The following is a 23,770-nucleotide window of genomic DNA, read 5'->3' as shown; positions in this document are numbered from 1 at the left end:
GGGGGCCGGCTGGGGGCGGTCGCGTGCGTGCTGAGGTCAGCGCGCGCGCAGCGCGGCGCGCGGGGGGCGGGGCCTATATAAAGGGCGGGCCGGCGGTGGGGGGGGCTCAGTCAGGGCAGCGATTCGTGGCGGAACCAGCGATATCGGCGGCAGCGACATCCCGGCCCGGCGCATCCCAATTCTCGAGGCGGAGCGGGACGAGCCCGAGACCGATCTCTCGTTATGAGTCATGTGGCGGTGGAAAATGCCCTCAGTCTAGACCAGCAGGTGAGCAAGGGAACCAGAGAGCGGAAAGGCCGCTCCGTTACCCGGAGAGTGCGCGTGGCGGAAGCTCCGCGGGTGGCGGTGGCGGGAGGAGGCGGTCGGGATCCCTCGCGCGGGGGCTCCGCTCCTCGGTCCCCCGTCGGGCGCGTCGCGAGTCCCCCCCGGTAATCCCACCTCGCCCCCCCCATCGCGGCCTGTTGTGGCGCACTCGGTCGTTGCGCAGTTCCCGCCGTGCCGAGGCCCCGCGCCGGGCCGGGCTCCCCCCGCGGCGGTGCGTTGTCCCCGCGGCCCGGGGGGCGTTGCGGGGCGTGCGGGGCCGGTCGGTGCCGCCTGGCCTGGCCCCGGCTCCGCTCGGGCCCCGCGGCCCCCGCGCCGCGCTCAGACCCGCTTTGTGTGGGAGCGCCGGGAGCAGCAGCGGCCCCCGAAGGCCGCGCCGGGAACTGCAGGGGGGGGGGAGGAGGAGGAGGAAGGGGCGGTCAATGGCCGCCATTGTGCGGGGCGGAGGAAGGGGGCACACACACACACACTCACCCCACACACACGGCGCTTTGTGTGACGCCCCTTCCCCGGGGTGGGGGGGCGGCGCTGGCAGCCGCCTTTGTTCGCGCTCCGGTGCCGTCGGGCCGCGGTGACGCATTTGGGCCTGGAGTCGTGTTTTTCCGCACCCTTTTTTTTTTTTTTAAATTTATATTTTTCTCCCTTCTTATTCCTACGCTCCCCCTCCCCCGCTCCACGCGCTGGGCGGGACCGATGGTTATCTAACCCCGCGGGGGCAGGAAGAGCCCCATCTGCCGCGGCCGGGCAGCCCTCGCCCTGCTCCGCTCCGGCGAAGTAGGTCATGGAGACGGTCTTTCCCTCCCTCTCTCCCGGCTCCCCCCCGCTTCCCCCCCCCGCCTCACACGTGACGGGCGCCGGCAGCAGGATTAGCTGCTCCCGCTGCGCCGGGAATCCAGCCCGCAGTGCCGCACTGAGATGGCGCCGGGGCTGCGCCAGCGCCGCCGGGACGGTGTTACCCCACACGGCGGGAATCCAGCGCCGGGAGATTCGCCCATCGCTTCTCGTGACACTGGAGAGCCGCTTTTACCTTCTAAAGAGCCTTTGTTTTTGTTTGCTTTTAAAATAAGAATCATCCTTGACCCCCGCGTTGATGCTTCTATCAGCTGAAGTGATATTTTTTTTTTTTAAGCGTTGGCTTTAAAGAGGGTGTTTAGAGGCCACCCGTGCGAGAATTTTTAACGGTCTGAATGTCTCTAATAGCAACACACGCAGCTTTGGATTCATTCATGTTGGAAGACGCTTCTGTGCAATTGGTCTTAAGTAAAATTCAATTGTATATAAACACGCCTTATTTTTCCCCAGATAACTTCATAATCTTGCCATGCAGCTGTAATAAGCTGGTTCTTCGGCTTTACCAGTTCACTGCTTTCTAAAATGAGTCCATACTGCGTTGGACTTAAAACCTCTGACACACCAGCACTCAACACCTTTTGGAAGACTTTACTGTGAGGCTGAAGGGCTTTTTTTAAAAAAAAACAAAACAAAAAAACCCCACGTAAAAACCCAAACAAAGCAGAAGTATTTTCTGAAGTAATTCTAGGAAGACATCACCTCATGTTTTGTGAGCAGTAGCTGCCTCGAACACGGAGACTACAATCTCTTTGTAGTATTATTGCACGTGAAAGAATATAAGTCTCTGCAAGTACAATGCCTGACTGAATTGGTATTTTTTGGGCTGGAGTCCCTATAGAAAAAAATAGCCATTGATCTTAATCAGAGTATGTTTGAGTGACCTGAAAGACTATTTAAATTGCTTGTTTAGTTGCATAGAGTGTGAAGCAGAAGTCTGTGGTAGTGATTTGGTGGGTGTAAGAACTCTTCTGGCCTTGCTGCTCTTTGGTGTGTGTTCCTTGGTGGATATGAAGACGTTTAAAGACGATACAACACGAGTACTGACTATCGGGAGATGTAACTGGCACTGCGTAAACAAATTTCTTTGCAGCCACAGTTTGTGGGAACACTGATTGGTTTTGATAAGCAAAAGGGTTTTTTTGTATCTTAGCACAGGTTTGTCATATAAGGTCTTGATATTTGTTTTATTTCTTATAGTTTTCTGGTCTAGACTTGAATTCCTCAGACTCTCAGAGTGAAGGAAGCTCTACAAGCAGTAAGTACATGCAAATTCTCAAGCTTACAAACACAGTTTTAGAAATAAGGGGTTTGTAGCTGTGAAAAACAAATTTTAAAGCAAAATTTACAGAGGCTGATGAGGGAAATTAAAAAGATTGCCAGTTAAGTGTACATTGGAAACACTGTGTGGTTCAGATAGGACCACTTCATTTAGCATGATACAGCATGTGTACATTTCTGAAATACTTGAGAGAACTTAGTGTTCCAGTTTAATCTCAGATTTTCAGTTGCCTCTAAACTGGGACTGCAAGTTGTAGTAGTAATGTGGTGATCTGTCTACTCAAAGCATCCAGGGGGAGTAGGAATGTTAACTCCACCGATCTTGATTCATTAAGTAGAAACTGATGTTAAAGGCTTAAGTGCTTAAAGAAGAGGGAGGGAGTCTTCCAGGAATTCACATTCAGCTTGTGCCTGGTACATTCTGATTCACTTTACTTAGCAGACAGATGCTTCTGGATTTAAATGAGGAATGCTATTCAGAGGCAATTAGGTGTGGCTTCTGGTTTGATCTGAGCTGAACTGATGGGGATGGTGGAATTTAAGGGCAAGGACTGTGAGTGCCAGTGCTTAAATGTCACAGTGAAAATCTTCAGCTGTTCAAGTATCTGGAACCAGATTAAGCCTTAATGAGTTCTGGGAAGTTGGGCTTTGTAGACACTGTAACACCCATAAATGTGTGTGACTTGGTCAGAGAAATAGCAAGACATCTGTGCCTTAAAAGCAGCTGCTTAAATGAATATGCAGTAACTTAATCTTCAGCTCTGAGAGAATGATACCAAAGTGTGCTGTATTAAAGGACTCTTATTCAAAGATGCTGCAAGAGGCCTCAAGGCAGATATTTTTACTAAGCAAAAGCTGTTGTTGACTAGCATTTCAAAATGTGCTAACACCACAGTCCTGTAACACTGCCTTTCTTTTGTCCTTTAGAAGGCCGATACATTCCTCCTCACTTGCGGAACAGGGAAGCTTCAAAACAGGGTATGTATCAGAAATACAGTGGCAACACTTTTAACTGGTTCTTGGCCTTCTGAATCTGTAGGAACAGCCTGCACAGGCTCAGACAGTGCTGCTGAAGGTGATTATACAGACTGCTTGACTGTCCTGTGCAGGACATGGCAACTTGATCTTCTGCTTTCAGTGTGCTGTTCTTGGTCCCTTCGCCAGGTTATATTCTAAGCTCATGAGAACTGACAAAATACTATTTATATCTCTTTAACAGTTAACCATGGCTGAACCAAGATGGAGTGTCCCATCTTAACTTGATGAGCCATTTAATCTTGAGTGTCAGTCTGAATAGATTTTGTGAGTGCCAATTCTTCTGCAAGTGACTGTGACTTGGAACTTGTAATCGGTTGTTTAATATGAACAAACGGCACAGTTTCACTTGGTAAATGGATCTTTTACACAGACATGTTGTCCTTGTTTAGCTTCCTGCAGTTTTTATGGAAGCCCCCCTGAGTACTTGCAGAAGGAAATGCAGGATGTTGGTGAAAGCAATGCCAAGTACATGACCTATTTTGGTCACGTGTTTACACAGGGGTTTATACTGAGGAGCAGCCTTTTTATCTTCCACTTGAATCTCTAAACAGAATATGATACAGAAGAAAAATTTAATGAAAGGCTTCAGTGAAGTAAATCCTGACCTCTCTGTGTAAGATACCAAGAGGACAGGTGTTGCAGCACGTGTTGTCTTCGTGTCTGGTGACTTGTGTGGATATGAGAGAAACATTTCCTCTTAACACATAATCACATACTGGGATGCAGCAGCTAAAACACTTTCTGCAGTCCTACAACCTAAAGGATTGCTCTTGATTGCTGTTTCATAACATGGGAGGACTTGGAGCTCACCTATTTCTAAAGCAGTGAACTTTCACAGATTCTTTTCAATACTGCAAGAGGACAGCTTCCCTTAGGAGTGGGTGGGAGGGTAATACTGAAAAAACTGCTGATAAATCCCACAGTGCTTCTGAGGCTATGTTCCTTTAAATCAGACTAGATGAAAAATGCTCCATTCTAGTCTTACACCATTTGAAGAAACAGATCAGTCTGTTTTTGTCTTGCTTTTGTATGTGCCCAAGCTAGTGGTTTTTTTCAGTGTTTAGGGGTTTTTTTTATTATGTATAAGAAGCATGGCCTGAAGCATCAAATGATGGTACAGCCTTTTGCGAGAGCTGAATGTTTTGGGAAAAGTAAAGAGAATGGTGGGCAACAAATTCAGTGCTCTTGAAGTTCCCAATCACATTGACCTCAAATCCAACCAGTCTTTGAAGAAACTGACTGATAAAGCCCAGAGGAATGTGCAGTTTCTCAAAAGGAGGAAACAACTTTAAGCTGGTTTGTGAATATTTGCTGTCATATAGATTTCTTTATGTGGTGATTTGTACCCAACTCCAGTTTGTTTTGTGGATATTAGTTAATCCTGAGTTCCTGTCATGACCTGTTCTGTATAGGTCTGTCAGTGTCTCTTCTTTTGTGCAAGACCAGAGCTCAGACACTGAATTGTATTGTGTGGTCACGGGGACCACATGAAGTCCCACTCTGGGGACTTCAGACTTCACCCTTGCAAAAATGTAAACAAGTCATGAGGCTTAAATTTGACATGTGGCTTGTTCAGTTAATAAAACTTTGGCTGCCAGCTTTCCATGGTAAACGATGAAAAATTGCCTTTAAACCTGGTTGAGCGCTGTATCACTTACCTCATGACAAGGTTCATGATTGCTGAATGGAAAAGCTGCAGTTCCAGTTCAGGTCCCTATTGGAAGCTAAGAGAGCATCATAAGTTGGGGGTTGTAAAGCTGAGCTATTTTGTAGAGTGGGTTGAAATCTGTTACACAGTTGTACTTTGATAAAAGTAATGTTTGCTTCTGTTATTTACACTAAATCAAGGATGGTTTTCTTAGGCTACATCAAAGCTGTTCTGTATTTTGGCTGCTCCTTGGAATTTTTAACAACAGATTTTTCAAAATGTAGACATTACAAGCCAGAGGCAAAAAACCACTTGTGTGATAGTGTTTGACTGTACAACAAACTCTTGACGCAGCCTTACAAGGGTAGTAACCTGATAAAATTTTTATTGATACAAAAGTTAAACTACTTTAATATTAGTGCTTGAATACTGCTACTACAGCAGAACTGTATTTCAGTAATTCAGTACAGTTGTCTTGCTCACATACCACAACTGTACATACTTCTGTGACAGTGTTAAATACTACTGCATTCAAAACTTCAAAAAAGTTTCTCCTGTGTGGTGGTGTTTACAAATGCTCTGGAAACAAAGAGTTTGTGCACATGGGGTTCTCACTTTGCCCTGTTGCTGATGATCGGATAGTAATTCACAGGCACAATTGAAGTTGCACAATGGCCTTACTCACATTTAAATAGGAAGTTGCTTAAGGCAGTGGACTTAAAAAAATAGCTGTAGTTTGTGTTCAGGAAGAGCAGAACATCTTCAACATCTTCATGATTCCAGTAGGTATTGACAAGAAGTGCTTTCTTCAGCTGACTCCTTCCATTCACCTGCAGATCTGACCTGTTCTTACACTAATCTGTAGGCTTTGTAAATGAGGAACAAGACAGTACAGAACTGCAGGAAATAACAGTCTGCATAAAAATAATGTCCTTAGGTTATGTAATGGTGTTTTTCAGCTGTTGAAACTCAATATGCAGGGCTGCCTGGTCTACAGTGTCTTGCTTCCATGAGCTCAACTTGATACTAGTAAAGCTTGTTGTCGTGTTATTCTTCTGTTAAACTTCCTGGAAGCTGCTCTTGGATTTTTAAAGTCTAATCTGATCTATAGCAGATCAAAGAGTAGATGTTGGAACTCATCTTAAAGGTCTCATGCAACCTGAAGTATTCTATGACTCTGTTTCTCCCAGTTTCAAAAAACTGAGGATTGGCTGCTGCACATGGAAGCTTTTCAAGTCAGCTGGCAGTAACTTGTGTCAGAGTGTTAGGAAATAAAAATTAAAATGCTGGTTGAGGGAGAAACATTGACAACTGTAACATTGTTCATAGGCGTAAGAACTACAAAATTGCTCTGGAAGTTGATGAACTTAGTGAGTTCCAAACTTAACCCTTTTGGTGAGAACTATGTGCTGGATGGAATTATATGGGTTTTTACTTACAAAACAAAAAAGCCTTGACATTTTAAGGAATTTTCTGATCATTCTTGCATGGTCTTGTAATCATTCTCTTCGCTTTACAGCGATGTCTGTTACAGGCATTTATGTCTGATTTTATTTTGCCATGTGGTGTTCTAAATCCTGACTCTGTGTTCTGCCAGCCAGTTACTTAGAATTGACTTGTATGGCCTGGACCTCTTCTATGCTGATGGGAATGCCAATCTAAAAGGTGAACTGGTAAAGCAGGGAATATATATTTATTTGGTCTAAAAATTGCTGCACTACCTTAAAGAAAACTATGACAAGTTAACAGCTTCAGAAATGGGTGCAGTAACAATGGGTGAGTAAGCTTACTTTGAAGGCTCTTTGGAGTATAAAATTTTCACTCCTTTTTGGAACTTTTCAGGCTTGGTAGATGATTTTTAGTACAGGGTCAGCCCAGTTTTTTCACTTTTGAGAAATTAGATATGTATATTCCTGAAGATGGCTCTGTCAGTTCCACTGCTGCTGGATCTCTTGGCAGGATGACATACCCTGACATACCCCAACATTTGTAGTGTGGTTTGAAAGTTACTACTAATAAAAGGATTCAAATGCCTTCTAAACTAAAATAACTTTCTTGAGTGTTTAAGAAGTGATTATGGTATTCCTGATGTTCTGTCAGTAGTCCCTCTGTGTGAAGTTAATAATAATGGATTATTTTTGCTGTCTGTTTCAGTTATCCAGACAAATTAATTACAGTTATCACACTTGTTTTTAAAAGTTCTGTTGTGACCAGTGCATTTCTGGATTCTGGAGAGCAGAACTTCTTGTTTTTTAAAAAAGTGGGGAGAAGAGAAATAAAACTCTAAATTTTCGAGAACATCTGAAAAAGTAGTGTAATTGTGGTAGCAGAGCTTTTTTCCAAGAGACTGGGGCCTAGAACAGCCCCTTTCTTTGGAATAATTTTGTTTTGTGGTTGCTTTTATTGTCTGATGAATAGGTCTTGACTGGTTTTGTGTTGTGGAGCTGGCAAAGCATGTGCACTTACAGGGGTGACATTATTTGTTTATCTGTTCCATTATTTCACTTGCTCTCTGGTGGAATCCTGTAGCTGAGACTGGTTGGGTCATGTTTTCAAACTTGGGAAGGTTGGACCTCTGAAACAGAATTTGTAATTTTTTAGTCCAGTATCAGAGTGGTGTTTAATGATTCCTGTTTCTGCTGCCTCACAGCCTCTGGTAGCTGAATAAAGGCAAGGCTTTTTAATTAATGGCATTGGCAAACAGAAGTTCTTTGTATTCTTTCTTTCTGTGAGTTAAGGTAACTAAGTAGGAACCTTCTGTGGGCAGGTGGAAAAATGCCATGGAAAGGTCCAGTGTGGTTAATTTGTTGTGAAGAGCTTCATATGCCTTATTTACACATGGTGCTGTTACTTTGTTTTACTCTGTGTAGATCATATTGCTTTGTGTACTTATGGTGTGATAAAACATTGTAACTCCTGACATGTTTCTAATGCAAAGGTAATACCATTTGTTGGTCTCCGCGGGAGGCCTTGTTAACCTCCAAAAATTAGAGACACAGTCAAGAATTTCTGTTGGCTAGAGAATGTAGATGAGGCTTGGCAAGACTTAGTGCCTTAATTTTTATTCTGATACCCATCTTGCCAGAGCAGGCAAATTAATTACTAATACTAAGGCATGTGCAAGTTTTTAAAAAAAACAAACATACTTGTCCATGAGTGAAGGACTTTCAGCAAGTTCTAATGGGTGATGAGAAACGCTTAGTCCCTCGTTGAGTAAGTCTTAACATCCATACCCCATAAATTCCCTTCTTGAAGGACTTCAGTCCTGTAGAGCTTCCACTGAAGATGTCCTGGACAGAACTTGTATTTTCTCATAAAAGCCTGGTCTGTGTAATGTGTGGCTAAAATAATCTTTCCCTTGTAGGGTTTGACAGTGGTGGCTGGAGTTCCCGACGGGACAAGGATGCGTACAGCAGCTTCGGAGCACGGTCCGACCGCGACGCAAAGTCAAGCTTCTTTGACCGTGGAACTGGGTCAAGAGGAGGAAGGCAAGTACTTCTGTGTCTGGGTGGTGCATAGGAAGTCTGTCTCAGCTCTAGTGCTGCACATGTAATCTTGGTGTCAAAATTAGAGTCTAGGTGTGAATAACACGATAAGGTAGGAGGAGCCTGGGAGGGGAGGTGAGAGGGAGAGAACCTTGCCTTTAAAGCTACATGATTTCAAGGATGGGCAACTTGCATGTGTTGAAAAATATGCCCTGTAGTCTGCCACCAGCCACTCAGTGCAGCTGTAGAGGCCGGCTGACTTCAGCATTTCACCAGAAAAGTTCCAGGTGGGTGACTACTTCCAAAAGAAGAGCTGTTGGGAGCACCACAAGACAACATCAAAATGGATTTTAATTTTTTTTTATTTTAATTTCAGTATTTTTTTTCTTGTTTAAAAAGTGTAGTTAATAAAACTGGGTGAGACTCTTGCAGGTTCTCTGCCTTACTTGATCAGTCTTACACACATCATGCGTTGTATGCACAAGTGTGGTGAGAGTGACCTTTATCGACTAGTAAAGCTGACGTTAGTCCTGTATCCAGACTTTTCTCAAACATGGTTTACCAGGCCTAAAACTAAACAGTTGAGGTAAGGACTTCTTCCACCTTCTTTCCGAGTCAGTAATACAGGTGAGCTCCCTCTTTATGAAATAATTATGTGACGTGTAATTGAGGTATTTGGTCACATGTGTGGTGGGGGAATAAAGGAACAAATTGCAGCACTTCAGAGTTTTGTCTGGACATGGGAAACCTGTGTAAAATGAGGCAGAGGTAGGGGTGGGGGGGAGTTCGAAATAATGCTTCTCAGGAGGTTTAAGCAGAGCTCCCTGAAAAAGAAAATGTCAAGGACTGAGCAACTTGGCATTGCAGCTCTACTGGCAGATGACTGTTTGCATTTGTTACGCTTAACCAAATAAAACTGGTGATAACAAGGTTCACTGTGTTAAGCCAAACTGAACCCTGAAGTCACAACAAACTCTCCTGTCTGGTGCAGAATAACATGACCTAGTCTGATGGCTGGGACTAATTTCTGTTCTTAGGTCAAGAAGCAAGCACACAGATAGTGTGATGGCTGAGTTGTTCCCCGGTGGTGTGTGTAATACACAGAGCATACACTGCTGCGTTGTTACAGCTTTGATTTTTGCATGTTGAAAAACCCCTGTGCCTGGGAATGGTGGCCTGATACTGTTGCTGTGTTTAGATATGAAGAGCGAGGCAGAGGGGGTGACTATGATCGGAGCGGCTTTGGAAGATTTGACCGCGGTGGGAACAGCCGCTGGTGTGACAAATCAGATGAAGATGACTGGTCAAAGCCTCTGCCCCCGAGTGAACGCCTGGAGCAGTAAGTAATGGAATAGCATAAATTCATGTGGCAGGGCCATTGCATAATTCTAGCAAGTAAAATGCTGTCTCCTCTGTTTTTAGGGAGCTCTTTTCAGGAAGCAATACTGGCATTAACTTTGAGAAATATGATGATATTCCTGTTGAAGCAACAGGCAGCAACTGTCCTCCACATATTGAGAGCGTAAGTTTTCTTAAAATCTCTTTTGTTACTGTATAATAGTGACTGTTTTGCACGTGAAACTTGATGTCTTGCTGTCCAGAGTTTCTGGAGGAAAGGAAACTCTGTGCTGCCTTCCTGCAGCTAAGCTGTTTCACAGAGGAGGGTTGTATATGATGAACTAAGTCGTGGGAGAAGCTGTGGAAGCCTTTTCAGTAACACTTGCAGCTTACTTTGTGACTTGTCCTTAAACAGGGAACCTGTGAAGAAGTAGAAGTGCTTGGAGGTGCTGTTTTGGGAGCAACTGCTAAAGCATAGGCACTGTTTTGGTCTAAGCATAGTATGCTAGTGTAGTCTGCCTTTCAAGCTTGGCTGGCTTTTTAAGAATTGCTTAGAAGGCTGGACTAAGTATCTATGTAACTCTCAGTAACCAGCTTTTGAGTATCTGTGAACTTCATAGGCAAGTTCTATAGGAAGAGCTGAAACAAAAGCTACCTTATAAATGATTTCTTAAATTGAATAATATGTTACATGCTGACTGCAGGGAAGGATCCTGATCTTACTCATTTTAAATCTTACAGTTCAGTGATGTTGACATGGGAGAAATTATAATGGGAAACATTGAGCTCACACGCTACACCCGTCCTACCCCAGTCCAAAAACATGCAATACCTATTATTAAGGAGAAGAGAGACTTAATGGCCTGTGCTCAGACAGGTAAGTTGGTAGCTCCTTGCTGCTTAGTCTCAGTAGGAGTGGGGTCTTGTATTGCTGCAGGTAAGAGGTCTATACAGTAGTATAGCCTCCTGTTCAGTGTACAGTGAAATACCTACAATGTTGGAAGCTTTAGAGTGTTACATCTGCTTTAGATGTGACTTGACTGGGTTTACCGTGTTTGTCCTGAGAGAAATGTTCATGTCTTGAACCACATTCCCTTCAGGGTTTTTGCTGAGTGATAAGTCTTTTGTAGTTAACCTCTGCTGGCTAAGGAGTGCACTCCGGTGGTGTAGGTAGTATCCATATACTAGTGCAGATATTACTGGGAATATGCTACTGGTACAGGATTTGTGCTATATTTGACGGTAACTCCTAATAATACTGATTTGTATTCTGTTAGGGTCTGGGAAAACAGCTGCATTTCTTCTACCAATACTGAGCCAGATATATGCAGATGGTCCAGGTGATGCCTTGAGAGCGATGAAGGCAAGTATTCAAAGTACCCAGTCCTGGAACAGCTGTGACCAGTGTGTGTTTTTGTTCTGTGTGCTGATGTTTGCTACTGAACACAAAAGGTGGTCTTAAATGTCATAATCACTGGGGATGATAGGCAAGCTTCTCAGCTTCTAGAAGAGTTTAGCTGTTTCCCTTAAAAAGTACAGGCTGTGGATTGCTTTTTTTCCTACCTAAAGAGTTGATATGCACAAGTCTCAAGAAAATTTTTTTTTGTCTTTGTTGTTGCATAAGCTTAAAAGACACTTTGCTTCAGGGTAGGAAGTAACAGGTTTTATGGCTATTACTTCTCTGCTGCTCAAGTTTGGGATTGCAGTGCAGGTTGTGGATACCAGGATTGTGCAGCTGTTGTTGTACTGACCCACAGCTGTACCTTGGCTACTGTAGTAGGGCCATCTTCAGATGCAGTGCTTAAGTTGGCTCTCCACCATGCCTTTTCTTTCTTGTTAAGGCAGACTTGGTGACCTGTCTTTAATATTGCCTGTAGTAGCTGTTTTCTTTCCCCCTGTGTTTGGGGTACTCATTCCAAGTATTTTTTTTCCTCCAGGAGAACGGAAGGTATGGCCGCCGTAAGCAATATCCAATCTCACTGGTCTTGGCTCCCACTAGAGAGCTGGCTGTGCAGATCTATGAGGAAGCCAGAAAGGTATATATCTTGGAGCTCATCATTAGAACATAGCTTAAGTAGAGTTTTCCTTGGAGCTAATTTACTTTGTTTTGTAGTTTGCATACCGCTCCAGAGTTCGCCCCTGTGTTGTGTACGGTGGTGCAGACATTGGTCAGCAGATCCGTGACTTGGAACGTGGCTGTCACTTGCTCGTAGCAACTCCAGGACGACTGGTTGATATGATGGAGAGGGGAAAGATTGGGCTGGATTTCTGCAAGTAAGTGTTGCTTGTCTGTAATATGAATGACTTTAAGAAAGGTCTAGTTAAGGACCTTAAGTTGTAGCTTTTGGATTGTCTAGTTGAGGACTGGTAACCAGTACAGACACTAGACCACAGCTTGCAGAAAAAAGTTCTGAAGAAGCTTTTTTTATTGCTCTGTAGGTACTTAGTGCTTGATGAAGCTGACAGAATGCTTGACATGGGGTTTGAACCTCAAATTCGTCGAATTGTTGAACAGGACACTATGCCACCAAAGGGGGTTCGCCATACCATGATGTTCAGTGCTACTTTCCCCAAGGAAATCCAGGTACTGTACATGAGTTTACATACTTCAAAAGCTCATAAGGCCAAACCGATTTCGACTCTGGAAGGGAGGCAATGTACTGATTTGATTTTTGTTTCCTTCCCTTTTTTAGATGCTTGCTCGTGACTTCCTTGATGAGTACATCTTCCTGGCTGTTGGCAGAGTAGGTTCTACATCTGAGAACATCACACAGAAAGTAGTGTGGGTGGAAGAGTCAGACAAACGATCATTTCTGCTTGACCTGCTAAATGCCACAGGTAAAGGCCAACTTCAGAAAAGCGAATAAGGCAAAATACAGATGAGGCAAATCTAATCACTGAAGTAATAACTTCTATTGATTAGGTGAATGAAAGGATATTTCCTTAACAACCACTGAATGTATTACACTGGCTAAATGCCAGCATTGAGTTGATGTAAGCATGTCTTAGTAAAAAATGAGGAGGGACATCCTCAGTGACTTCACTTCAAAATAAGTGAGCAGAGAATTGAAACTGCCTGTTACCAGTTGGTGGAGCCAAGTATTTGTGCCCATTTTCTTCTGCTAATCTGTGCTTTAATTGTTGTTAGGCAAAGATTCCTTGACTCTGGTGTTCGTGGAAACTAAAAAGGGGGCAGATGCTCTTGAGGACTTCCTGTACCATGAAGGATATGCCTGTACAAGTATTCACGGAGACCGTTCCCAGAGAGACAGAGAGGAAGCGCTGCACCAGTTCCGCTCTGGCAAGAGCCCCATTCTTGTTGCCACAGCAGTAAGTGAAATGTACAAAACCCTGAGCATGGAAGCCTATTAACTTGGCCTGTGGAATTTTACTAAGACTTTATTTAATCCTTTAACCACTAGGTAGCAGCAAGAGGACTGGATATCTCAAATGTAAAGCATGTCATAAACTTTGACTTGCCAAGCGACATTGAGGAGTATGTACATCGTATTGGTCGTACAGGCCGTGTAGGAAACCTTGGTAAGTATGACCTAGAATTTCCATAGAGTTGACAGGTGTAATAACATTGGCTAATTAGCAAATTTCAACTAACTTCTTGAGAGAAGCCCATGTGCTGCTTTCTGTGAGCAAAAGCTGGTTACTGCTGTCTAGCCAGTGTGGGAGGTAACCAGTACCTTTGGTAGTGTTCTTATTGTCATTAAAAGGCTCTTATGCCATGTGTAAGACTGGTGTGTTCTGTATCTGTCAGTAAGCAGTCAGGGGTTTGTGAATAGCTGTGGTGTTCTCAGACTTGGCTGTAAGGAAGTGGAGTGTGGAATGGGTTTAAGTGCTGCAGTGTACTTGCATTCTGTGTAGCTAAAACTGAATGTTCACTTCAGGTCTTGCCACCTCATTCTTCAATGAGAGGAACATAAACATTACAAAGGACTTGCTTGATCTTCTTGTGGAGGCTAAGCAAGAAGTGCCATCTTGGCTGGAGAACATGGCTTATGAACAGCATCACAAAGGAGGAGGCAGCCGTGGGCGATCTAAGAGGTAATGGGCACAACTCTGGCTAAAGGTGTCTACTTGATCTGTTCTGAAAGACAGCTCTGTGACGTGTTTTCAGTCTAAAAATATAGCTAGAGGAAGACAAACTAGTGCAGTATAAACTGAGTTAAGTGCCTGTGAAGGTGACAGCTCCATGTCTGTCTTGTTTTGTTCTATCATAAGTTAACCCATAAGACTTCTCTCTTAAGCAGGCAACCAGATACAGCTGAGGTAGAATGACATTAGCAAAAATTCCTTTAGAACTTGTGAAAGCACTTACAAAACACATGCAGAGACGTACCTTAAGCAGCTGTTTTGATGTTTAGGAGAAGGTGAAACAAAACAGGAAAGTCATGCTTTTCTACCCTATGAGAGATAGTCATAAATGCATCACATAAACACTAAGATAGGGTTGGACATTCTGTGGCACAGAGATTGCATTGAATGAAACATTACCAGAACCCCAAGAAGTAATTCTTAGTGTAACATGGCAAGTTCAACATGATCCTGCTTGAACAGTAAATTTTCGTTTGCTGTCCTGAGTGCCCTTTCCGGGTTAGCACTGGGATGTGTATAAAGTGTGCTGAGCTCAACATTGGTACTGGCTGTTGGTAACCAGAGTTAAGAAACTGAGTACATGAATCCCAGTGTGTGCAGTGCTTAAAATGCCACTTGTTTCACTCAAGTGTGTGTGTGTGTGTGTGTGTTCCCCTCTGCAGCAGCCGATTCAGCGGAGGGTTTGGTGCCAGGGACTACCGAACAAGCAGCGGTTTTGGCAGCAGCAGCTCCAGCAGCAGCCGATCGACCAGCAGCCGCAGCGGGGGAAGTGGCAGCAGAGGGTTTGGAGGTAAGAGAAACTGGGCACGCAGTGTGGAGATCTAAAATGCTTACTGTGGAGTAAAGCTGCTGGAAGTAATGTTTAAGTACAAGGTCATCTGGTGACTGTTACGCAAAGTCTCAGCATCATCCTTAGGTCTAGGCCAGTGCAAGTTACCTGACTGATCAGTTTGGTGCTATCTACCTTACCAGCATTTTAGTTTAATGTGCATTTGACAGTACTTCTGGGTGGGTTTCTTGGATAGACAGTAGATATCTGGGCTGTTTTCTTGTGAAGGTACAAGTCTTCAGCGAGTTAATTAAGCATCACTTTCTCTTGCCTTTCATAGGTGGTGGTTATGGAGGCTTCTACAACAGTGATGGATATGGAGGAAACTATAACTCCCAGGGGGTGGACTGGTGGGGCAACTGATCTGCTTGCAGCAGATACTCCACCAAACAAGCTAATATGGAAACCACATGTAACTTAGCCAGACTATACCTTGTGTAGCTTCAAGAACTCGCAGTACATTACCAGCTGTGATTCTCCACTGAAATTTTTTTTAAGGGAGCTCAAGGTCACAAGATGGAAATAAAGGAACAAGTAGCCCTATCTTGAAGGTGGTTTTGAAGACTCTTATTGCTGTAGTCAGGATTAACTCCCCTCCCACCCATCCCCACCCAGAAACTGCATTTATGATTTTGTGACTGAGGATCATTTGTTTGTTAATGTACTGTGCCTTTAACTTTAGACAACTTTTATTTTGATGTCCTGTTGGCTCAGTAATGCTCAAGATATCAATTGTTTTGACAAAATAATAAAAATTACTGAACTTGGGCTAAAATCAAACCTTGGCACACAGGTGTGATACAACTTAAACAGGAATCACTGATTCATCCATAATATTACAAAGAAAAACTTATGCGGTAGCCTGCATTAGGGCTTTTGGTATCTGCAGATTTGAAAAATAAAACATCTTGAAGCATATCAATGCAATTAGTTTCTAATGTGGCAAAACTGTACTAAGTTAAAGTTCTGATTTGCTCACTCTATCCTGGATAGGTACTTAGAACCTGATAGCCTTTAATAAGCCATTCCAGTCATGATGAGATGATGTATGGATACATGCATACATTAAAAGCACTGTTTTTGAAGTTAATGCAAGTAAATACAGCAATTCCTTTTTCAATATTTAGGCAGATCATTAATGTGAGCTAGCCAAATGTGGGCAGAACATTACAGGGAACGTTTAAAGGTCTGATAACTTGAAATAGTTTTTAGGAGAATTCATCTATTTAGACTTTTTAAAAATGCCTGCCATAGGAAATTGAAATGGTAGAATGGCTGACCATGGCAGTGATTGGTCCTCCTTAAGGGCCTGACTGAATTTTTGGTCTAATAACGCATGCTAGTGTTGATGTTTTTTGGTCAAGAGGGTATGAACAGGAAGAATTATGCAGCAGGCTTTATTTTAATGCAGATTCACATTACTCTGTTCAAGCTGCGTGGAGATGTTAAACTGGCTTACTGTAGACTTTGTAAAATGGCTCCAGAAGAGTAACAAACAAACCTGAGATCACAGAGGTTGGAAATGTACATAAACTGCACAAGGTTTCAATTCTGCTATTAAAGTGCAGTTTTAGTCAGTTTTAGTTGCATAGGTTTCCATTGTATTTATAGTCTGTTTATGCTAAATCTGGCCAAAGATAAGTATTGTCCACCAGAAAAATGCCTCTGCCACTTGGAATTTCTGTGCTAACTTTGCGGCCAGAGCATTTAACAACTAATCTACAGTGGCATAGGAAAATGGCAAAAATCTCCTAAAGTGCAATAGATTTTTTCAAGTGTATTGTGCCTTGTTCTAAAACTTTTATTAAGTAGGTGCACTTGACAGTATTGAGGTCATTTGTTATGGTGCTATTTCAAGTCTAGGTTTAGGCCCTTGTACATTTTGCCCATAACTTTTTACAAAATACTTCTTTTATTGCACATTCAGAGAATTTTATATATGTCTTGTGTGCGTGTCCTTAACTTCCAATCTTATTTTGTCTCTTGGAGATTGAACGCAGCTTGTTTAAGGAGAAGGAAATAGATTCTAAAACTTATTTGGGACCATGGGAATGATAGCTGGGAAGAAAACTATTTGCACACGACAGATTTCTAGATACTTTTTGCTGCTAGTTTTGTGTAATATTTATTGAACATTTTTGACAAATATTTATTTTTGTAAGCCTAAAAGTGATTCTTTGAAAGTTTAAAGAAACTTGACCAAAAGACAGTACAAAAACACTGGCACTTGAATGTTGAATGTCACCGTATGCGTGAAATTATATATTTCGGGGTAGTGTGAGCTTTTAATGTTTAAGTCATATTAAACTCTTAAGTCAAATTAAGCAGACCCGGCATTGGCAGTATAGCCATAACTTTCTGATAGTAAAACAAAAATTGGCAACTTAAAATTAAACATGCCAAGGTTTTGATACACTTGTCTTAAGATATTTATGAAACACTTCTAAACACTGATGTGAAGTGTCCAGATTCTCAGATGTTTGTTGCGTGAGTTTTGTTTAGTTGTGTGTTTTTTTTTTTCAGTGAATGTCTGGCACATTGCAATCCTCAAACATGTGGTTATCTTTGTTGTATTGGCATAATCAGTGACTTGTGCATTTTAGCAAGTTTTCTCAGCCAGCAATATTTTCAGTTCAGATACAAGGATTCAAAACAATATGCAAGAATGGATTTAAACTTGCTGAATGTGAAAATTGAACTTCAAGTCACTGTAGGTTTAGAATTGCTTATTGTATTAGTTTAGATGCTAGCACTGCATGTGCTGTGCATATTCTTGATTTTATTAAAATAAAAAAGTTGAACTGCACAGTCTACTCATTTGTGAAGCGTCACTCCTGGTTTATGAGATCTGTAGCCCCAGCAGTCCCATTCCCGTGCAGCTCTGGAAGCAGGTGACTCTAGTGTGGTGCACGTCAGCGTGGTGGCAGATGGCAGCTCAGGGTTGGAGCTGAAATACCAGCCCAAAATAACCTGGGTCCCGCAGTGCTGGGTGGTTGTGTGAGTTGAGGTGCCAGCGGAGCAGAGGTGGGACAGACAAGGAGACAACCTCCCGTTTTTTCCTACCGAGTTCAGCTGTAACAACTTAAAATCTCTCGTGACCTCACACTCGGGCTTGATCCGTCAGCTGTTCAGGGTTAAGGACTTCATCTCACAGTTGTCCCTCTGAATTGCACACAGGTGCCCTGTGGTAGTAGGGGGGAGCTGTAATTTTTGATGTCATTCCTGTTCCTCGTTGCTAGGTGTTGAAAAGCTGGAATGAGGTTAAGTATTGGAATATCCAAGGGAATACAGTGGAAGGAGTAAACTCAGATGTTTCCAGTAGCTTTGAAGTGAGACAAATCTACTTCATTTGGGCGAAAGTGATTTAGAAAGAACGTGAGTTTCAAGTTAGGTGCTGAAATGACTGTAGAAACTGGTGATTTCCTGGTGAGTAAGGGAGAGGTGGTGGAAAAAGTGATGCCTGGGAACAGTGTGATACAGATGCATGGTATGGGCTGAGGAGTGGTAAAGGTGCAATCCTCCATCTGTATAGTGCACATCTCCCTATTTGACTCACCACCAACCAGTACTGTGTAGGGGCTTTGAAGAACAGTGGGGAGGAGGGGATGACCGTGATTCCCAGGAACAGCTTGCTGGAGCATCTGCTTTGAGCACACTGACTGTGGACCACACTAAATTTACCTGCTTTAGACTTGCTTTAATTATCAACCTCATCATGCAGGGCTTTGTGTCATCATGCTCTGTCCCTGGATGTGTGACATGCACTTAAGTTTTCCCTCCCCCATATATCACCTTTAAATTGGCAGAAATGCTCGAACCACAGTTAGGAGGTACACTGAGGGAAGTGTTGAACACTCTGGCCCAGGGCATCTGGAACTCCAGCTTTGAGTGGAAAGCTTTGCATGTGGTGCTTTAGCTTGAGGTTTGTTCCTGGCAAAGTGCAAGTGTGGCAGGGGAGTCATGAGCAGCCAAAATCCACTGGAGCACAGAGCTGGGATGGTAAAGGTAGTGGAGTGGTAAATGTAAAGCAGTGCTGGGTGCAAAGTGAGTGAAAATCAAAGGAGGAAGTCTGGTCCTCATGTGTGGCAGAAATGCTCAGGAAGGTTATCCTTCATGGAGACTGGAGGAAACAATTTACCTCTGGAGGTATGAGATGGAAGCTGCTGGTGGAAATGGCAGGGATGAGGAGCCTTAGGACACCAAAAGTGCTGGGATAAGAGAAGCCAGAGTGTGTTCCCATAGAGGTGGGAGTTTGTATGTCAGTAGTTCTTGGCATACTGGGCAACATTATTTTCCCCACAGTAAATGAGAAAAGATTTGGGAAAGGGTGGAGAAAACATCCTAAACTGTAAAATAAAGGGCTGTGAGGTTAAATGATGAAAATGATTAATGATTTGTCTTTGACTGAAGCTGCATTGTATGAGGCCTTCAAAATGTGTTTAGTCAGTCCTTAGGCAGTAGATGTTTGCATAGGCCAACAGTGGCAGAGGTTATGGTAAAAGGGCTGTAGTAAAATCCACTCCTGGTTCTGCCAGTGAGGTGACTGTGACCTGCACAGATAAGCAGTAGTCTTGAAACAGCATCTGTTTGATTGTGGTGAGGGGGTGGGAGGGACTTGGATTAATGTCCTGGTGTGGATTTCATAGCAGTTCAGAGAGCAGTGGGGTTACCAGGGAAGTTGGGTTACTGCTCTGTTGGGTGCAAACATGAAATCTGGGCAAGGATTGAGTACAGGAAAGGCAAGTTGCACAATCAGGATGCTCCTGAGGCTGTGGCAGTCAAAAGTTGCACTGTAAACCTCATTAAAGCTGTGTGTCTGTAGCCTTCTGAGTTTGTGAATCCTCATCAACAGTGTTTGCTGTTGCTCATATTGATCAATGTGTTCATGAAAACAGCCTGCAGTTAGTTATTACAATCTGCATTGATTACAAATCCTGTTAGCTGCCAGTCCTAGCTGGAGGGGAACAAGGAGTCTGTAGTTTCACTCCTGCTGTGTTGTGAGCTCTTCCCCTTCAGTGAACCTGGCTGGGGCCATTGGAGCAGCACACAAGCCAACCTCCCAGTTCATGAGTGGATCATTTTTGATGGGAAGAAGATTGCCAAGGCTGTCGAGGTGACACAAAGTGCAGCATCGAAACTATTTCAGCTGCTACTTTGTCAGAAAGCAGCAGTACAGATCCTGTCTGTGTTTCTGCCAGTCTCCCAGTTGGTTGGTTCATTGAATCACTGGATTGTGCATAGCACTGCTCGTATGTAGCACTCCTATAAGTAAAGTAGTCTGTGTGATTATCCCTTGTTCACAGAAAGATGACTCTTACCAAGCTGAAGTAACCTGCTGGTGGCTAATGAGGCAGGGCTGGATCAGAGCCAAGACTAGGGAAAAGCTTAAGTTGTGGGAGGACCTTTGTTCACTTGTTGATCTACCATGATGTGGTTCTCTACTGCTGCCCTTAGTTCTTTCTTGGTGTTACTTAGGGAAGGCGTGGAAAGGCTGTTGGTGCTATGGTTCTCTCAAGTCTGCCTGTCCATTTAGGATAAGGGTGGAAGGAAATTCTGGTCTATGTTTAGTTATTAGGGGCATTGCATCTCTGCAGAGTTTTTGGAAGCAATTGAAATTCCACTCTAAATTTTGCATCTTACCCAGGGTAGGTTTGTTCTTTGTCCTGACACTTCAGGGGAAATTCACCACGCACATCTGATTTTTTTAACAAAAAAATATACTGCTGCTAAAGGAATTGCATTGTTCAAATAGATGTTCAATATGTTCAGAGCAGAGATTACAGAATGCTGAATCTGATTAATGATCTGTACAGGTTTCAGTACAGCGACAGCATCAAATTACGTATTTGGTGTGATGAAAGCTTTATTCCCTCTGGTGTTTTATGCAAAGCAGATTTCTCAGATCTGTTCGTCATCAGTGTTCGTCATCAAGGGTCATACTCTGATAGGCCAGGACTACAGGCTTTGCAGGGAAGGCTGGAGTACAATCTGGAGCAAAAGGATAGAAATCTGTTGTCATTATGTACTTAGACATTCAGTGCAGAAAATGAAACTATTGCTTCAAGGAGGGACCTGATTACCAGAGTCTTTTGGGTAGCTAAAGAGTTTATCTAATCTCCTTCAGCTGATGACTCATTGGAAAAGAAGCACTAGTGATAAATTTGAAAAGGAAACAGAATAAAAGGTTAGGCAAAGAGACGAGACGTGTTCCCAGCAGTGCTGCTGATCCGGGTTAGCTGGGGTCAGTCACATTGTCATGCTGCAACTGTTCTCTTTGTCTCTTGTTCATCCTGTCAGTTTAAAGACATCAACTTTTTCAGTCAGTGATTGCAGCACCACATCCAGTCTTATCTGTCATCTCACTTGGGATTTCTGGGTTCTACTTGAAACTATAATTTGCAGGTAGATTCATCTTAAAAAAATCACATCCCAATAAGAGCATGGGACACTTCAGCATATTCCTTGATCATTCTACTATAACAAGAGAGATAAATGAGATTTCTGATAGCATTTCTCAAATATTTACCCTTGTTCTTTCTAACCCAACTTCCATTGTTTACTTTTCTATATTTTTGATAAACATTCGTTTCTTCTTGCAGTCAAAACAAACATTGCTTCTGATGGTACTGGAGATCTCAGAGGCTCCTGTGATTGAAAACGTTTCTGGTGAAGCAAGGGAAACAAACACTTCGGGCTATTTACAAAGAAGGAACAGCCAGAAATTGAGTGGACCAGGAATCTTAATTGAAGCTGTTTGTTAAATACCACTTATGTGCTGAGCTGAGTTGAGTCAGAGATTAGATTCAGGTTAAGGGAAGTGTTCTCTGAAGAAATGTTAAACCACTTGAGAGCTGAGAACTGGCTTATGGAAATAAGAGTACCACATTGTTGATCTTTTCCAGCTCTCTCCATCTATGTATGAAGTAGGTGTGCTCGGGACTCTCTGGGTGAAAAGACTGTGTCCTGAATTATGTTATTTAAGTTTTGTGGGCCTACCAATATTGTGGTATCATGTACTTGAAAGCTTGCCTGATTTTTTTAACTATATCAGTGGGTTCAAAAAAGGATACATCCTCTCACTGCTCCTTAAAAGCCTGGAGAATCTGATAATTAGACCACTGTTGAATCACAATGGGCTTTATGACAAAAAACCAACTCCCACAGGGACTCAAGTACTTGGCTGTTTTATGTGGATAAATTAAAATTATGGGCTCATTGCAACCACTAGTGCTTCTGCAGGACTTCTCATGAGCAAGTCTCAGCGTATTTTAGAAGGAGTCAGCCTTGCCAGGAAATGGAGACACAGCAGTCAAGCAAGAGGCCAGTGGCCGAGTTAGAACTGAAGCCCAGCTATCCTCTGGGTGAGTGACCCCATGTTGCTCTTGCAGTGCAAATATCAGCTTCTTCCCACGATAACTGGGGAGCTGGGAGTGGTGTGAGGGGCTCCAGCTTAGCATGGGAACCAACACTCAGACTGCAGCCACTGCACTTGCCCTGGAACTCCGTACTCTTCAGTAGTAACTCCCTGGGAATCAGAGTTCCCTGTGCAAGATGTGTCTTGTGGTGGTCAGCAGGATTTTGGGAGGTTTGCTGCTGCTGCTGGTTGGTCGTCAGTTTAGCACCAGAGGGATGCACCCTTGCTTGCCTTGCAGGAAAACTCTGAGGTGTTCTTGAAGGAGTTAATCCTGACTTTGAAATACACTCAACAGGAACCACTCATGGACTGGGGGTAGGTTTCAGTGCTGTGGGACACAACAGCATTCCCAAAAGTAATAGCAAGTAGAGCTGAACCCTGCTGAATTTTCTGGCATGGGATTATGAATGTCTTAACAAGATGGAAGCATCAGGACATCTCTGGGTCCCTGTTGATGTCTGCTTGAGCAAGTGTGCTCAAAGAGTAACACACCACCAGTCACTTTTCTAGGGCTTTTATTAACTCAGTGGAGAGTCACTCTAGGATGCACCAGAGGTCAAATCATGCTTTTTAGTTTGGATACTGGAATCTCGCTCCCATGTAAGGAAAGGATCATACACCTTTGACCAATGCTTTTAATACTTCGGGTACAGCTTTTGATTTAGAAGTCTGATCTTTCTTAATTCAAGCCCACATGGACAGGCTGTAGACACCACATACAGGTTCATCCCTACCTCAGTTTCAGTTCAGCTGAGGGCACTGGATTGGAGGTAGAAGTTGCAGCAACGGAAACCTTTCAGAGCAGGTTAGGTTAAGACTTATCAAGAATTACGTGAATTAATTATAGATTAAGCTTAGGGACAAGGAATGTGTTTCCACATGGATGGTTCAATTGGAACACAGATTTTTTTTGTGCTGCGGTTTCCTAGTTACTGTGGCTGTTGAGTAGTTTTCCTTTTGTAGTCACCAGGTAGTCTGTGATTAGAGATTAATTCTGTGCTAGGTTTTATGTCTGTCAGTGTGTAGGCAGGGTGCTAAATTGCCAGCCTTGGAGCTGGGGACTGCCAGCCATTTATTGCCACGTGTTTGTGCTGTTTGTCCCACTGGCTTAAAACCACTTTGTACTCCTTCTGTCTTCCCTGGCTCTACTAAGCCCAGGAACCCTATACCTTCCTCTGAGTCTCAAAGATCTGCCCTCATCCTTCTGAAACAGACAACTCTTCCTTTCTTCCCCAAACTTTTTGGCCACCATCTGCTACCTCAACTTGGTTTGGGTAATTTCAGAGATCCCCTGCATTCTCAAAAGTCAGAAGCTTCCTACTGTTGTTTCCCTTGTTGTTCCTGCTCCTGGAGGCCTGTTTCTGCTGTACAATATTTTGCCTTGAGTGTGAAGGTCTCCTTTTAGGGGCAGGTGTGATTACAGCTGCAGTGCCCTTCAGGATGGGAAATCCATGCCTCCA

General features: G+C 43.3%; 1 protein-coding gene across 1 annotated transcript; it reads left to right on the top strand.

Annotated features, from left to right (window-relative positions):
* The first annotated feature begins 92 nt into the window (after positions 1–92).
* Positions 93–17,709, top strand: DDX3X (DEAD-box helicase 3 X-linked). Its single transcript, XM_032680975.1, has 17 exons — positions 93–267; positions 2,371–2,428; positions 3,379–3,429; positions 8,502–8,625; positions 9,821–9,961; positions 10,045–10,144; positions 10,702–10,837; positions 11,238–11,323; positions 11,898–11,996; positions 12,074–12,234; positions 12,400–12,544; positions 12,654–12,798; positions 13,109–13,290; positions 13,383–13,500; positions 13,860–14,016; positions 14,730–14,857; positions 15,177–17,709. Exons 1-17 carry the CDS (start codon positions 223–225, stop codon positions 15,257–15,259), a joined length of 1,959 nt encoding a protein of 652 aa, XP_032536866.1. The 5' UTR covers positions 93–222; the 3' UTR covers positions 15,260–17,709.
* Positions 17,710–23,770: the final 6,061 nt, after the last annotated feature.

Source organism: Chiroxiphia lanceolata, chromosome 2 (assembly GCF_009829145.1).
Source record: "Chiroxiphia lanceolata isolate bChiLan1 chromosome 2, bChiLan1.pri, whole genome shotgun sequence".
NCBI classification, from domain to species: domain Eukaryota; kingdom Metazoa; phylum Chordata; class Aves; order Passeriformes; family Pipridae; genus Chiroxiphia; species Chiroxiphia lanceolata.
This window is presented reverse-complemented; position numbering and strand designations above follow the sequence as displayed.